At 40.1% G+C, this 18,336-nt stretch overlaps 1 protein-coding gene across 2 annotated transcripts in view; it reads right to left on the reverse strand.

Moving 5' to 3' along the window:
* Positions 1-18,336, reverse strand: part of DNAH5 (dynein axonemal heavy chain 5) — a 284,081-nt gene that overhangs the window by 80,809 nt on the left and 184,936 nt on the right. For both annotated transcript variants that reach the window (XM_078444422.2, XM_078444417.2), the window contains exons 50-55: positions 16,918-17,141; positions 14,215-14,413; positions 11,641-11,813; positions 6,347-6,477; positions 1,818-1,971; positions 193-460 (exon numbers count right to left, since the gene is read on the reverse strand). In XM_078444422.2, the coding sequence (XP_078300548.2) occupies positions 193-460; positions 1,818-1,971; positions 6,347-6,477; positions 11,641-11,813; positions 14,215-14,413; positions 16,918-17,141 (1,149 nt within the window). The remainder of the gene's footprint in view (positions 1-192; positions 461-1,817; positions 1,972-6,346; positions 6,478-11,640; positions 11,814-14,214; positions 14,414-16,917; positions 17,142-18,336) is intronic.

The raw sequence follows: 18,336 nt of genomic DNA on the forward strand, positions 1-18,336 counted from the left end.
TAGCTACCTAATATGAAAGAGCAGCATCTTGTAAATATCCTAAACTGCTAGACAAAGTGACTTTTGACTCAATCCAGTACAGAGAGAACAAACAGCACAGAATATAAATAAATAAACATGCGTGCACACACACACACACAGGCACACACACAATGTTAACCAAAAACTGACAAAAATGTCCACCACACTAACCAGCAACTAAGGCATCTTTAGGCCATCGGCTGAACCAGTCAATGGTGCATCCTGAAATAAGGGCAGGGAACTTCAAAGCTCGATTTCGAAATTTCTCCCCCACAGGTGAAAAGCAGAGCACAATGTGAAGGTTCTGCCGGACCCGACTCATGAAGTAGTCATACAGGTTCTCATTGGTAGGAGGGCGCCTGGGGTATTCTTTTTTCATGACTGATATGAGATCACTATTAATTTCATCAATTTCATCACGAGCAAATAGGTTGGAGACCTTCAAAAGAAGTGCAAACATTCAAATTCAGTACAGGCATATGCAAACAGATCAAAATATATAGGTCGATACATATGATATCTTTCCTCCATTTGTGTCCTAAAACTCACCTTTAAAAATTAACAAAAGTCCTCATGACACAAACAAATGGAAAGACATTCCATGCTTATAGATTTTTTTAAATGTTTACTTATTTATTTTGAATGAGAGAGAGCATACATGCATGTGAGCGGGGGGCAGGCAAGAAGGAGAGAGAGAATCCCAAGCAGGCTCCACACTGTCAGCACAGAGCCTGACACGGGGCTCAATCCCATGAACCCATGAGATCATAACATGAGCCAAAATCAAGAGTCAGATGCTCAACCGATTGAGCACACCCCCATACTAATAGATTAAAAGAATTAATGTTATTAAATGTCCATATTTCCCAAGGCAATCTACAGATTCAATGCAATCCCTATCAATGTACCAATAGTATTTTCTGCAAAACTAGAATAATCCTAATATTTGTATGGAACCACAAAAGACCCCCAATAGCCAAAGCAACTTTGAAAAGGAAGAACAAAGATGAATGTATCACAATTCCAGATTTCAAAATGAACTGCAAACCCATAATAATCAAAACAGCATGGTAATGGGGAGTCTGGGTGGCTCGATCAGTTGAGTGCCCAGCTCTTGATTTCAGCTCAGGTCATAACCTCAGTTTGTGAGATCAAGCCCTCTGTGCTGAGAGCATGGAGCCTACTTGGGATTCTCTTTCTCCCTCTCTACCCACATTCTGTCTCTTTCTCTGTCTCTCTAAACATAAACAAAATAACTGAAATGAAATGAAATGAAATGAAATGAAATGAAATGAAATGAAATAAAATAAAATGAAAATGGCTTAAAGACCTAAATACAAGACCTGAAACCATAAAACTCCTAGAAGAAAACATAGGCAGTGGTCTGTGGCATTAGCCTTAGCAACATTTTTTCTAGATGTGTCTTCTCAGGCAAGGGAAACAAAAGCAAAAATAAACTATTAGGACTACAGCAAAATAAAAAGCTTTACACATCCTTTTTTTAAAAAAATTAGCCAAGTCCTCAAGATAAGATACCCCACATTTTAAAATACACAAACGATTCTATTATTAACTGTGAAGTCATAGCCCTTGGAGGGGGTAAATGGGCATATCGAATATCCAATCAGCTCACTTTTATTCTCCAAACCCAACAGAAAAAGCATTTCTTCCTAATAGGGATCTCCTAATCCCCCATAATAGCACTCATTCAACAACTGTGATGGAAGGACACAGAGAGCTCTCAAGCAGGAGGCCATCTGAAGAGTCAAAAAGCATGAAGATATATGAACTCCTACCTCCCCCGATGATAAAACATTGTTCACGTATTCCAAAACTGACTCATCCTTAATCTCATTGTCCGTGAAGAGGAAAGTGATTCCTTTGCCTTGCTGTCCAGCCGTTCTATACAAAATCTTCAGGTCTTCCACTAGATTTGATGTGTTGTAGGACCTAAAGAAATAATGTCATTGTGTCGTTAGCTAAATTATTTTGATGGGAAGGAAAAGATCGTTATAACAATGCTTTATGCCATTTGGTTAATAAAAAGAAGTGCTGATATTGTTCCATCAGATAAGAATTTTATTGTATGGGAATGTTACTGGTTCATTGTATTTACTTACAAGGATGAAATTGATTTTTAAAACTTTCTTTCAGTGCTGAATACCTACTCCTTTGGGAGTAATAGAGGTGAACCATTTTGTGAAAATTTTGAGTACTTCCTTATTCGCTAAAGTTAAGAACTATTTTTTTTTTCTTGAGGCATAATTGACATATAACATTATGTTAGTTTCAGTTGCACAACATAGTATTTCCATACTCGCATATATTGTTAAAAGATCACCACAATAAGTCAACATCAAGTCAAATCACATTATATTTACCTGCAAATATGAAACTGATTTTTAAACTCCACATATCATGAAACAGTATAATTTTCTGGGACACAAAATAAAAACCTAGAGTAAAAAGTCAACCTGAAACCAAAATACTGTTTTTACCACAACGAAGTGTCATCTGAAGCCATATATGTTTCATTTTGAAAATACTTGTTGGTAACGCTAAACCAAAGGTTAAATTGGGATGTTTACTAAGGACCTATCTGCCATTGGAATTGTAATGACACCTCACAAATTAATCTAAATGAAGCAATTGCAAGTCTTATTCTTTCGGGTGAGGGACATGCCTCATTACAAATGGTGCCCTCTCGAGGCGCCTGGCTGGCTCCATCGGAAGAGTGGGTGACTCTTGACCTTGGGGTTGTAAATTCGAGCCCTGCATTGGGTGTAGAGAAATTACTTAAATAGTAAAATGTTAAAAAAAGAATGTTGCCCTCTCATCCTCCAACACATCTTTGGGGCCCACATAAAAGAGTTTTCTGAGGGGCGCCTGGGTGGCGCAGTCGGTTAAGCGTCCGACTTCAGCCAGGTCACGATCTCACGGTCCGTGAGTTCGAGCCCCGCGTCAGGCTCTGGGCTGATGGCTCAGAGCCTGGAGCCTGTTTCCGATTCTGTGTCTCCCTCTCTCTCTGTCCCTCCCCCGTTCATGCTCTGTCTCTCTCTGTCCCAAAAATAAATAAACGTTGAAAAAAAAAAAAATTTAAAAAAAAAAAAAAAAAAAAGAGTTTTCTGAGCAATCAGTACACAGTAGGAGACTAGCTGGAAACACAGAATATCACACTCTAAATCTTCTTTCACGATGAAAAGCAATCCTTTAGTGGAAGTCAGCCTGCAATCATGAAATATTAGAGAGGTCCCAGTACAGGGCAGCCCATTACCACCAAAAGTAAAAATAAAGATCTTCCAATCCTAGAGATTCAGACTTACTGAATTATTATTTGAAATTTTTTGTCATTAAATAAACTCAGAGTTCAAAGCACAAGAGCAAATGGCCTTCTGATTTTTTTTAAAGCTACTAAATATTTAACTTCTATACTCTGTGCTTTTTGATCATCTAAACCCTAAATCCTAGAACCAGAAATCCCACTACCAGGCATCAATATTTTAAGAAAATGTCTAGAGAAGTGAGATCTGAGAGATTAGAAAAGAATTTCAAAGATGCAGTTCCCCATTAGAGAGGGAGACAGAGAGGAAAAAAAAAAAAATACCTCATCCCAGCTTCTCCTGACTTGGAAAAACTTCCAGTCCAGTCCCCTGGATCAAGGGCCCGCTGCCTCAAATAATGACCTGAGCCTTCTTACAAATGTCTGTGTTTCCAGAATGTGAGGCTCTTGCTTCCTGATTCTTGGCCACATAGCTATGCAGAGGTGTAGGCAGTAAGATGGCCTCTTGAAGGCAATGGGAAGGCTAGCAGGCCTTGGCCCTCCTTTCCATTAGTAACAGAACGTTCCCACTATGACATGCAGAGGAACTAATTTATCACAGAGAGAGGAGGTGCAAGATATTTTTCCTGAGGCATTGCGACACAAAGCCCAGCCAGACCAGAAACCAGAAATACTGTTGGTTAATTCCCAGGTAGATCTGGGATTTTCCACAAGTGATAGAGTCTCAACTGTAAGATAGGCTAATACTATATGCCCTGCTAACCCATAAAGCTCTTTTAAAGACCAAATTAGCCTAGGCATATAAAAGTGCTTTGAAAACTGTACAGTTTTAAATAAATGTTGGGAACAAAAATCTCAGAGTCCTGGGGTACCTGCGTGGCTCAGTCGGTTAAATATCTGACTCTTGACTTTGGCTCAGTTCATGATCTCAAGATTTGTGAGATTGAGCCCTGCATAGGGCTCTGTGCTGACAGAGTGGAACCTGCTTAGGATTCTCTCTCTCCTTCTGTCTCTGCCCCTCCCCTCACATTCTCTCTCTCTGTCTCTCAAGATAAATAAATAAACAACATTAAAAAAAAAAAATCTCAGAGCCCAGTCTCTTTCCTGTATAGGATATCACTTATCAAATTCTGCTTCTATCCAAACTAGAACAATTATACACAAGGCAATTAGAATTATTTCTCTCTGTCCTAGTACTTGAAAACAAAACAAAAACAAAAACAAAAAACAAAAAACAAAAAACAAAACAAAACAAAAACCAGCAATCTTTTAGATTTATTCTCCAAGCAGAAGCCTATAATCTGAACCAAATGGAAAGTGTAACAACAACACATGAATATCTGGGCCTTAAACCCAGTGTTTAATCATTTTCGATCTTTGCCCTAGTAGATATCTATAGGCCTCCATCAGTAAGACAGATGGGTACACTTTGCCCTACTGGGCCAAACCAAAACTCTAGAGCAACGCCCAAAAGGCAAGACTGCCTAGTCCCACACCTACAGGTTAACGTCTTATAATTTTCAGCCCAACTAAACTTCGCAAACTGGCCTCCTGTTTCTCATCTTGGTTAATCCTGAAATTCAGCCCCTTTGAATCACCCCTGCTTTTCTCTTCATGCTGACTCTTCACTTCCTGGTTCCGCTCGCCCCACACACGTATGTCCGAGAACAACCGTCCCGGGGTTCCCTATCTTGAGGAGGGTTTGCATCAGTGTATGCATCATCTTTCCAAGCCAGAACTAGGATGGACCAAGTCCAATAGTTCAACTTCCCAAAGATCTCAGGTCTGTCCTTTTTTCTCCATTCTTACTGCTACCACTCAAGTCCCATTATCTCTTGCCTAGATCCCTGGGACGCCTTATAACTATTCCTGTTTAGCCCCTTCCATCCATTTTCTGTACATACAAACCCATAGGCCCTTCCTAGGGGTAACTCATTAATGGTTTTCTGTTGCTCTAGGATAAAGTCTAAATTCCTTATCATATCTTCAAAGGCCTCCTTTTCTATTCCTTCCCCACTTAGTATCTTATGCTGCACACCCACCCATGTTTTACTTCTTCCAGGGCCTCCATGTGACTTCACATGTGCTGATCTTTTTTGCCTGGAACGTTCTTTATCGTTCCTCTTCTCTGAGATAACTCCTATTCTTATTCAGGTTTCCATCTTTTCCTCCAGAAAGCCTTTTCTGACCATCCCCTACACTAGGTTAGGAGTCCCTCCCTCATGTTTCAATAGGAGCTGGTCTGCATTTATTTCTTTCTCATAGATAGCACCTACATACGACACCTTATTTTTTTTAATTTTTTTAAAAGTTTATTTATTCTTGAGAGAGAGAGAGACAGCGTGCAAGCAAATGGGAAAGGGGAAGAGAGTGAAGGAGACACAGAATCCGAAGAAGGCTCCAGGCTCCGAGCTGTCAGCACAGAGCCCGACACGGGGCTCGAGCTGACGAGCTATGAGATCATGACCTGAGCCGAAGTCGGACGCTTCACCGACTGAGCTACCCAGGCGCCCCCTACATACGACACCTTACTGAATGAACTGCTCAGGTGCCTGACCCCTTGACTACTGTAGGCTCTGTGATGACACGAGGCTGACTTGCCATGTGCTCCCTAGCACCTAGCCAGTGCCTGGCGCATAGCTGGTGTTCAACAAATATTTTTAAATGTACGAATAAATGAATAAACCCAAATTTTTCAGTTATTTTTCTAGTTTGTTAACATTCTTGAAACCTGAATTAACACCTAGTAGGGAGAAGTTTCTTCTGAAATACACCAAAAGGAATACAGGTAACACTCATGGCATGCATAAGTGCAGGGGGGCAGCTATTTACAACGAGAGGCTGAAATATCTCAAAAGCCAATTATTAATGTGAAAATTTCACATCTACAACAAAGGTTGAAAGGGGACAATGATAACTCAACATTTAAGAGGGAAAATGATTATGATTCCTTATGTTTAAGAAAAATGCATGCTAAATTCAAGTGGCCTCTGAGAACCTGCTATCAAAATCCATTTCAGGTTAATTACAGTGAAAGCTTGTTACCTTGTCAGAGTGATCTGGAAGGAAGTATAGCCAGCAATGAACGAAGCCAACCTCGTCAGGCTCTGCTTTCCTGATCCGCCCACCCCCACCAGGAGGGCATTTCCCCGGGGCGTGCCAATGACACGTGAGATCTAGAATGCGGAATAGAAAAGACACAGATCATTGTTCAACATGTAAATATTCCATTTTTCCTCTTTACGCAAAAGAAGCATTTGGGAAGCCATATGTGTCTCAGGATCGGAATGGAGAAAGACGCTGGCTGGATGAAGGACAGCATTTCTGAAATAGAATGGTGTTTGAAGAGTACCAGACAGGGCATATGTTGGGGCCGCCTTTGGGAAACTAGAGGAGACGAGTACAGAGAAGTCAGCTGAAGTCCCTCTTTGGTCTGCTCTGGGTTTTAAAGAAAAGAAGTCGAGGAGGCTTGGATGTTTCCTTTCAGTCTCCCAACCTAACGCAGTGGGACAGGAAAGAGACTGAAATTTCAAGACAATGTATATCTTTGGAATACAGAAGAGTTGATTAGAATATCTTCCACATTTGAACAATGGCAGAGCATTTAAATCGAAGGGAAGAAAATTTCCAAAATGTGGCATTGGTGATGGAATTTTGAAGAGGAAGATGACGAGGAGGAGGAGGAGGAAGAAGAAGAAGAGGAGGAGGAGAAAGAGGAGGAAGGAGGGGAGAGAAGGAGGAGAGAGAGCGAGAGAGAGAGAGAGAGAGAGCGAGTGGGGTAGGGGCAGAGAGAGAGGGCAACACAGAATCCAAAGCAGGCTCCAGGCTCTGAGCTGTCAGCATGGAGCCTCACACGGGGCTGGAACTCACGAACCGTGAGACATCGTGACCTGTGCCAAAGTCAGACGCTTAACCAACTGAGCCACCCAGGTGTTCAGAAGCCCATGTTTCTTTAGCTTTATTGTTACTGATGAATTGCTTACACCATCAGGCTTCCAACACCCCCACAGAGGGGATTCAGTGTAGGATTCTCCTGGATGCTTTTTTCTCTTTACATGATAACTACTTCTCTTTCCGACCTAACTGCAGTCTGAGCCTGGGGTATTGGTGTGATACCCACTTTTCTGTAGACTAATGATAATGAGAATGGGGCTGAGACGGATCACCTCTATGTGGCTGGGGTAACCTGGAATTAGCAATATGTTGACGAACATATTGGTAAACATCCTTTCTCAGGATTACCTCCTGTGGCAGGGGCTACACTTTATTCCTGTTGGGACTACTCTTTTTTTCTTTGTATTCAGATATAATAAAATTCTGGGACTACTCGTGGCTGTTGGATTATTTCTCCCAATGTAGTGTGAGCCCCCGGAAAGGAAGATCATGTTCATGTCTCTGTTGTGGACCTGAGAGCCTGTGGCATGGGTGGGTGGCACACTGGTCCTTCCAGGCTCCTACTCAGTTGTAGGCAGGGGAGTTGTTGTAGGCAGGTAAGGAACAGTACTGGCAAGAATGATTTTGCTGCTGTCTATTCATGTTCTTTCCATGGTACTACTTCAAGAGGCACAGATAAGGCAGGTAAGGGGCTACTGAAAGCCACACTGGAATCTTCTGTGTCTTTCCTTGGTTAATATTTTTCAAATATATATCTTTTGTCCTAACCATTTCCTTCCGTTGGTGTTGGTGAATATATTAAGGGTTGAAATAATTGTTGATAATTAGGTACTGGGAACCTCCACCCAATATCTTTTCCTGAAACCAGCCTAGATCTTACATTACAACATTCCATTCGCAGTTTCTAGCACACGTTAAACCCTCAAACCGCATACGACAAACGAACATATACATGAATAAATAAGTAGAAGGGTTTAAAAGAGATTCAAAAACTCATACCCTAGAATACAAAAAGAAATAAAGGAGAAAACACAGTCAAATAGGACCTTCAAATGGTACTATCTTTCTCTTACTCTATAGATTGTGAGATAAAACTATTCATTTTTCAATTCCTTTAGCAAATAGTTTAAAAATTAGCAATGCCCAGCCTGCCCCGCAGGTGCTCATGTGCTAGCAGAGGAGAGAGACCTGCTAACAGAAACGTGGGGATGTACCACGCTGCATGTGGAAACAGGTAAAAATGGCGGCAAACGAAACAGTGCTGCTGGGCAAAGGCAACTCTCAGGTGTGGAGCTGGAGCGTGATCTGGATCTTGAAAGATAACTACGAGTCTCCTACAAAGAAGTGGGCAGGCCAGGCAGGAGTTGGGCTACGTTTTAAGAAGAGGGCCTGGGGTGCACGAAGTCTCAGAGTCGACAAAAGGCCTGGGGTATCCCTAGGAGGTGGGAACTTCAGTACTAGGTCCAGAAACAACAGGAGATGAGGCAGCAAAGGGTTGGCTAGGGCCTCAGTGGGGACTTGGTTAAATTCCAATCCCATTTATCAAGAATCTCAAGCGTGCCTATTCTCCGTCCTGTGAATACTGAAGTGAATAAACTGGGTGCCCCACACTCACAAGCTTGCTGCCCAGCAGGGAAGACAAACACAAAACACACAACACAGATAAATTCCACACGACGGGGCACTTGTTGGGAATGCACGTGGGTGAAGTTGTCTGGAAGAAGGGTGCGTTTCATCATGGGTAGCTGATTTTTCTTGATTACATGCTAAGCTGAGCATAAGCCACAAGCTAGAGTGCTAGGCAGGGGCAAGACCACAAAAAACCACACACGTCATGGTTCAAATCTTAACCAAAGAGGCAAAAGAGCTGTCACAGAGATATTCTCTGTTTTGAAAGAAAATCATTATTTTATTTTATTTTATTTTATTTTATTTTATTTTATTTTGAGAGAGAGAGAGAATGGGGGAAGGGAGAGAGAGAATCTTAAGCACGGAGCCTGATGCAGGGCTCAGTCTCCCAACCCTGAGATCATGACCTGAGCCAAAATCAAGAGTCGGATGCTTAACCAACTGAGCTACCCAGGAGCCCAGAAGAAATCATTAGCTTACTGAAGAAAGGGACTAAGAAATATGCCTGGTCTCATATCACATCCTGTTTTGCTATAATTTTCATCTTAATTCTATCCTGTAGCTTCTATCACATCTTATAACTAGGTCACATATTTCAAGGCTCACATCAATGTGACACTTTGGATGTATTGTCCACAGGAAACAAGCAGGTAGAAGACAGGGTCAGCCTAGGAGACTGTGAGGAATGGAGCATCTTAGTTCAAAAACTCCAGTCAGGAATTCTTCAGCCAATTCAAGAGCAGACACAAGAGCCTGAGAGAGAAACTGAGGCAAACAGTCAAAGACCCCGTGCTGAGTCACCTGTGCCTCAAATGTCATGTGCCCACAATTTTGAAGTGAAGAAATGCTCATCGCTCAAACTCATCGCTCATACTCTGTGTTTGAAACACAGAAATGAGGCAGTTCTAGAGAACTTATTCAAGCACGAGACTAACAATAGCCTCATTTCTTTTTTTCTTAATATTTTTTAATGTTTATTTATTTCTGAGACAGAGAGAGACAGAGCATGAGTGGGGGAGGGGCAGAGAGAGAGGGGGACACAGAATCCGAAGCAGGCTTCAGGCCCTGAGCTGTCAGCACAGAGCCCGACACGGGGCTCGAACTCACAGACTGCGAGATCATGACTGGGCCGAAGCCGGACGCTCAACCGACTGAGCCACCCAGGCGCCCCAACAATAGCCTCATTTCAATCTGAGCCATTATGAAATCCTAGGCCAGTCAGATTTTGTCCCCAAGAGACGTTAGTTATGAAGTTGCTTTTGGTATCATTTTCTTTTTTTTCTTCTTCCTTTTAATCATTAAATATGACAGACTAACATTATTTATATTTGGAAGGATATCTGTGCTCATAATTCAATACAGATGTCTCAGATTCTGAGTATTCTAAGTGTCCAAGCTAAATGCCTTCATGCAGGGGGCGACGGGGGCAGCAGTGGGGGTGGGGGGGGTACCCAACCCAGACCAGCCTCTCCGTCTTCCTCCCTCTTCCTGATGTCCTGGAGCCTTCCCCACCCTCTTCTGCTTTCAGAGGCAGGGTCGTCTAGATGAACTCTAGATTCAGTAATTATGAGAGGAGACAATTTCCAACTATAAGGTTGCTCCTCATGATTAAACCTAAGCAATGGGATTCAGCCTCAAGCTGTCCTTTTTCTAACTGAAAGGATGTAATCTGAGAAAGAAGTTGACATCAACAAAGTGAGAATATCAGCAACAGATTTAAAATGGCATTATCTTGGGGCACCTGGGTGGCTCAGTCGGTTAAGCATCCAGCTCTTGATATGGGCTCAGGTCATGATCTCAGGGTCGTGAGATCAAGCCCTCCATGGGGCTCCTTGCTGAGCATGAAGCCTGCTTAAGATTCTCAAGCCCTCTCCCTCTGCCCTTCCCCCACTCACACACTTGCCCACACTCAAATAAATAAATAAATAAATAAATACAATAAAATGGGATTATCTACCACCACAAATAAATTAGATCACATAAGTTATCAAGTAAATAATATATTTTGTTTCCAGTCTTTGAAAATCAACTATCTTAGGAAGAGATACTGAATGACCCCTATGACAAAGCAGAAAGGAAGATGTACTTTCCTGGTAAATTTCATTCTAGCAAAATTTTCACCCAGCTCAAAGTCAATTGTTCATGCAGCATTTTCTTATTATCATTTCTAACTGTGGTGAAATACATGTGACCTAAAACTTCCCATCTTGACCATTAGGCATATCGGTTGCATAATCGGTCATTAGGCAACCACCACAAAAACTCTTCATCCTGCAAAAGTGAAACTCTGTACCACTAAACACTCCCCACTCTCCCTATCCCTACACCCCTGGCAGTCACCATTCTACTTTCTTGTCTCTATGGATTCGACTATCCTAGGTACCTCAGACAACTGGAATCATCCAGTGTTTGCCCTTCTGTGACTAGCTTATGTCACCAAGCATAATGTCTTCAGAGCTTTTTACAGCTCTCCTTTGCATAATGCAACAAATAAGCAGACTTTCTGCCTGTGCTTTGAACTCAGATGTCAACCACATTCATTCTACGGAGTGAAAACATTGAGCTGGAAGCTGTGTAGCAACACTGAATAAGATTATATCACACGTTGGAAGTCTACATGCTCTGATTTTCAGGCTGATTTTCCGCCTATAGGGGTCACATGTTGCGGTTTCGAAATTAAACTGGACGCCAACATTGAGTTGATTTCTTACACTGAATATTCTCTTAGGAGATGAAAACAAAAGAGGGGGAAAAATTCTGGTTTGAAGCCCCACGTCCGTCACTTTGGGGAGGTGTTACTGGGTGTGGCCACTGACCTTGACTAAGTGAACCATGGCATCGTCGAAGAACACCAAATCCATACCGGTGCCACGGATGCTCTCGTTATACAGCTGCAGGAACATAGTCAAACGCTTCTTTAGGTGATCAAAAGATTCAATTGGCTCATAAATTTTGGGCATTTCAGCATCAGCCTCGTCAGATGTTTCACCTAGGGAGTTGGGGGAACAATTCAATTGTTTCCTCAAACTGCCAGACTTTACTACTTCCTTCAACCCAAATTAATACACTCATAACTCTACAATTTAACACTGAACAATACTGACTTTCACCCAAATGCCATAGTATATATATTTTTAGAAAAGAAAAAAAGCAAACAATAGTAAAAACATTGGAATTTTTGTGGTCATATGCAATCTTAGTTCCTTTCTGCCTAGAAAAGGCCAATTTCAAATAATGTAATATATATTGAATTTAATTTGAATCCATAATTGAATATTGGCATTTCAATGAACCCTCCGGGAATATTCGCTTCATGGCCAAAATGAAGGTCAGAAAAACAGGGATTTAGTGTAAAAAATCAGCAAGAGAGATGAAGACTTAAAAGAATTTTTTAATAAGATGAAAAGAAAAAGGTCATTGCATTTGCTCAGGAAATTCTTAGGATTCAGGAGTTTCAGGTTAGCGGCAAAGATAGAGTGAATTTTAGGGAACGGAGGTAGAGGGTTGAGAGAAGACAGAATAATGATTTCCTAAATAAACATATTGAATTGTGTCACTGGGAAAAGATTATTGAAATCAATATGCTTTTTTAAAAATTAGAAACACATAATATACCAGGTTAACACTTTTCCATCTTTGACTATAAGGCATAATGCCAAAGGAAAGCTAAATGAGGCCTCTGGAAGTTTACCATTGGTTCACATTAGTAACAGGAAAAAGAGTGACACCTGAGTTGAATATGCCAGTAACAACTTAGAAATTCACTGGGAACTAGAAGAGAGAGTGGATCTTCCAAATCTAATAGTACATAATTATTGTCAATTGACCTTGTCCTAATATAATAGTATATTAACCTTTTTATAACAAAGCGAGAAAATTGATTTAACATAGCCATGAAGATTGGCTTATTTGCAAAGCCCTCGCTAATTAAATTTCAATAGTCACTTCACCTTTTTTTTTTTTTTTATAAATGTTCAACTCAAGCTTTGAGAAACAAAGCGCTTTGAATCAACAGAGGTCATGTGTTTGCCTCCCACACACCTGCCCAGCAAAAGTGCCCCAGTTGTGCTTTGCTGCCTGGAAACCATAATCTAATTATTGAGCCTTCTGAATTAGAGGAAATAAAAGACATAAATTTTTATTATTTACCCTTCTGAATTAGAGCAAATGAGATACATAAATTCTAATTTTAAATGCTCTTACACCTACAGGATTTTTGTATGTGTGTGACCTGATTTCAAGTAAAATGTGTCCGCTTCTTTCTGTGGAAGGATCCTTCCAACTGCATAGCTAGCAGTAAACTGCCTTTTGCAAGTGTCACTCGGGAACTTTTGATAGATCACACACATCCTTATCAAATCTGGAAAGGGGCTGCCTGGTCACTTTCAACCGTTTAGAAGATACAAATAGCATGTGTTTAAATATGGAAATTAACTTAAAATTCACTTCCAGTATTTTAAAAAAAAGGTAATTAAATGAAAGAGAAATAGTCTACTTACACTCAGTTATTTCTGAAGGAAAAAAGATATTGGAGCACTAGCTCTTTGCATAAGAAGAGAAGCAATATATCTCTCAATTTTGCACAGAACCATAACCACGAAAGCTTATGGCCACATCACCCACCTCTTTCCCATTAGATTCAATGGCTTTCTCAGGTATTTGAGGCTTTTCTAATTTCAACACTCGGGACGACCCAAATAACAACTACAGGAAAACCACGGACTGCGAGTACCCTGTTCTGTGAGTGTTCCGCGAGATGAGCAAACATTTCTAATGAATTTTATCTTGATAAACAAGCGATGTCTTGCAATATGAGCAGTACGTGTTGCCGAATGTCACATGACCTCAACCGAGCCAATGGTTCTTGACATTCTCTTTGACATACGAGTGCTTTGGATTACAAGCACGTTTCCGGAACGAATTACGTTCATAAACCAAGGTTTTTGCTACCTTCCATTCGGCAGACTGCCAAGCCACTCTGCAGATAATATTTCATTTATTTCCCGCAGTGCCCCATGACGCATATATTACTATTTCCATTTTCCTAAGGGAGGAGAATGAGGTTCAAGTCCAGAGAGTCATCCAGCTAACGTGTGGTAGATAGATCCCTTCCACAAACGTACCACTGTGTGACAGCTACAAATCCTGGGCACTTTCTTCTACCCTATCCTGCCTCCTAAATCTACTTTATATGCAGGATTGAGAGGTATAAAAAATAGTTAATCTTTGAGCTCCATCAGTAGCCACGCATTCTGTATTTATTGAGCAACTACTATGTCCCAGGCTTGTTTCAGTAAACTTTCCTAGCCAGAAACTCAACATCCCTAACCTGAACCTTCTGTCTTCAAGTATCCCTTTGGGGAATTTCCAATTCTGCTTCACATCTTTACCTGTCACTTCAGGTGCATCCCTCAGGAAATCCACAAAATAAGCATCAGATCCACAGTCCACCAAGGGTTTTTTCTCTTCACCAAACTCTTCCTCCACCAAACGTACTAAAGCCTTATCAAACCAGGTCACATCACTGGAAACCGTGAAACGATCAGCTACAACACGTTTACACTCGTGCTTCCACAGCCTTAACAGATCCTGTTGAAAACAGAATTAAAATGTGTTATTCGTTCCTATTTGCCATAGTTGGGAATCAAATTGACAAAATTATAGAGCACCATCCTTCCTGATCTAAGATGCTACATTTTAAAAACTAAAGGTTAGGGGCACCTGGGTGGCTCAGTTGGTTAAGCCTCCAACTTCGGTTCAAGTCATGATCTCAAGGTCCATGAGTTCGAGCCCCACGTGGGACTTGATAGCTCAGAGCCTGGAGCCTGTTTTGGATTCTGTGTCTCCCTCTCTCTCTGCCCCTCCCCCGCTCAGGCTCTCTCTCTCTCTCTTGCTCTCGCTCTCTCTCTCAGAAATAAATAAACATTAAAAACATTTTTTAAAAAATTAAAACTTAAGGTTAAAACATACTTCATTTCAGGGTGCCTGGTTGGCACGGTCAGTTAAACATCCAACTTTGACTCAGGTCATGATCTTGATCTTGTGGCTGGTGAGTTTGAGCCCCACATCAGGCTCTTTGCTGTCAGAGTACCGCCCTCTTTGGATCCTCTGTCCCCCTCTCTTTCTGCGCCTCCCCAACCCGCACACACACTCTCACTCTCTTTCTCTTTCTCTCAAAAAATACACTTTAAAAAAAGTATTTTATTTCAAGTTGGTCTAATCAAGTATATCAAATAGAGTAGTGTCTATTCATGTTCAGTCTTTACATTAAAATGAAAACAAACCTAGACAAATCACTAAAATGACTCTGATTAACCAACAAGGTAATATGCTACATAAAAGTCTTAAACCTGTGATAAATTAGTCTGTTTGGATAAGACACCTACATTCACGTGGCCAGATCAGAAAATAAAATGTAGTGTATAAACAATTTTCACATACATAACTATTAGAAGGGTATGTTTACTTAACGCGATGTGAAGGAAATTTGCAGCAAGTCTGGATTATCTGAACAAAACAATCACCTAGTCTATGTAATCCAAGGCGCAAAGTTCATTGGAAGTTGAGGATATTAATTGCTCGATACACTTGCTTCTATAGCAAGTTCATCTGATATGAAAGACTGGTGGAAATTTGTGAGCTTGCTAACATTTTGCAGGTTAGGGGGTTTTTAAGCTATTATATTACTAATGATAAAATGCTATTGGTTATATTTGGTTACCAAAATTTAAAAGGAATTTAGTAAAATATATTCAATGATTCAGTTAATTAAGACAGAAGTTCATGACAACATCAATTGCTGGAAATATGATGATTTCAAGTAAGCATCAAAATCTGGCTACTCAAAAAATAATATTGGGGAACTGCATTCTGCATGGCCACTAATGTGTCAATGACTTTGAGGGGAAAAAAAAACAAGATAAAATGTTCCCTGCTGCTAAAATTATTTTCTGTTCTCTGTAACAAGGAAAGTGAGTTTTCCCCAAAACGTCTTTCTTTGGAGTCAGCCATGTGGTTACCTACTTTGTGAGCATCTGGGGCAAAGCTGGGTTTTTTTTTTTATAGTCACTACTCAATATGCCTAGTGATGGTTTGTTTGATATCTCAATTGTTCCTGTGTATTGATGTGGACAAATCCCTAAAGCCAGTTTGCTTAATTACCTTCTCCATTCCATAAAAAGCTAAAAGGGAAGCCAATATTACCTTAGCCTGAGCACACAGGCCATGCTTTGGAATTTTTCCATAATGTTTCTAGTTTGAAGAGAATTCTTTTAATGCTAGGAACTGTTATATTCAAGTGTGTGTACAAATGCTCATTTCTCAGCCAAATGGACTTTCTACTTTTCTGCCTCTTCTTAATTATGCCAATATACATAATTGTTTTAGTTCATCTAGTTACACGGAAAAGAAAGATCGTGGATGATTAACAACAAAATGGTCTCTTCAATTTTGAGTGTTTATAAAGATAATTACTTTTTTATTTTTTTTTTTTTTAATTTTTTTTTTTTTCAACGTTTTTTTATTTATTTTTGGGACAGAGAGAGACAGAGCATGAACCGGGGAGGGGCAGAGAGAGAGGGAGACACAGAATCGGAAACAGGCTCCAGGCTCCGAGCCATCAGCCCAGAGCCTGACGCGGGGCTCGAACTCACGGACCGCGAGATCGTGACCTGGCTGAAGTCGGACGCTTAACCGACTGCGCCACCCAGGCGCCCCATGATAATTACTTTTTTAAAGCTAAGATGTCAAGTTTAAAATATGGAGACTATTACATAATAAAATCAATACTGATTCTTTCCATTATTTAGTATAAGAAAAATATAATGGGAAAATAAGATCAATTGTTTATTCCATTCATTAGAAAATAACTATGTATACTATTTCCTTAAGTATAAATTTAATTGGAATTTTTTAAAAGAAACTTCCTGATGTACTTTTCCCTTATTTATGTTAGTTGAAAGGCAGAAAAAAAATGCATGCTAAAACATCCCAAAATATTTCATCATTCCACTAAACATTACATTACGAATAACAGTTTAGGGAATAGAATAAATAACGATGCCATTTATTTTCTCCTCTTATATTTCACTTACATCTGGTTCCTTGATAACCTCTGAGGTGGTGTTCAGCATTCCCTGCCAGATCCTAGAAAGATCTCGAAGGTTAAACACATAATGGAATTTTGCAGGGGTAGGGAGCATTTTCATCTTGGTCATCTGCCACAGTCGACGTGTCAGGGGGACCAATTTCTTTACTGAATCTCTCACGCCATCTGAGAAGCCCCTCTGACTGCAATAGTGGCCTACCCCAATCACACCTGAAAGGGGAAAAAAGTCGTAACATTCTGAGTGATGGTTCAAGTCAGTGAAATTAAAATGGAAAACATTATACTATAGAGTTTGCACAATTATTATACACAGTATAAGCAATGACCACATATCAAAGAAATTTACATTCGTGTTCTCTTATTTTTTTAATCTAAAAAATAGATATACGCTCAAGGAAGTTAGCATACAAATACTGAAAAGTTGGTTAAGAAACACTACTGAAAACTCTAGGTAAATGAATTCAATATTATTAAGTGGGTGACGTTACATATATAAAGGTGCTTTCGAAAGACATAAGGAAAAGGGAGGTGCCGGGAACCCTTAAGATTTCTCCATTCTACTGTTGCCTTTCCAAGCATTACAAAATATTTTAATTTACTTTGTGTGTAAAACTTTCTAGGCAAAAAAAGAATAATTAAAATTGATTAGAGTCTTTTTTCTTCTGGTCCATTGTAATTTTCCCAGGTTTAGACAATTCACATATCACTTGGTTTCCAAACTTTTGCCCACTATCATGATTGAAGGCAGATATGGCCAAACCCCACTAGCCCAGGGTCCTGAGATGACATTCTAGTCTGCCAGAAATTAATTATGGTATCCTAATGCATTTTCTCTCAGTAGTAGTTTCAGAAATGGTAAGTTAACACCTAACACAATGCGTACATAACTTTACACTCTTTTTCTGCAAAAAGAAGCTACAAAACCAACTATAAACTCTTTTCATTATTCAGTTTGACAATCATAGTTATCTCCTGGGCTAGTGCCGATATAGATATAGATATAGATATAGATATAGATATAGATATGTAGATATGTAGATATATAGTGTTTATCTATATAGATATATAGTGTTTATCTCCTGGGCTAGATATTATTTCCGAAATACTACATATTTAATCAATCAGTAACTTATTACAATCCTGCAAATTACTCTGATGATCAGACTCTGGCTAATCTCTGCTATGGGCAAAATTATTGCTTTGACCAAAATCATTACGTGGCTTGGTTAAAGTCTCAGCCACATAAACTTTTGGCATGGTAGTCTATCAATCGGACCTGAAATAGGTATATCCATGAGGAAAAAATCTCATCATCTTCACGTTCATTTAATGTTTAGCCTCCTTGGTTAAGAAGCTGGCAACAGTCACTTTAAGAAAAACAAAGGTAGAAAGGATCTACCTAGGC

The sequence above is a fragment of the Panthera onca genome, chromosome A1 (genome assembly GCF_046562875.1).
Source record: "Panthera onca isolate mPanOnc1 chromosome A1, mPanOnc1 haplotype 2, whole genome shotgun sequence".
In the NCBI taxonomy this organism is placed as follows: domain Eukaryota; kingdom Metazoa; phylum Chordata; class Mammalia; order Carnivora; family Felidae; genus Panthera; species Panthera onca.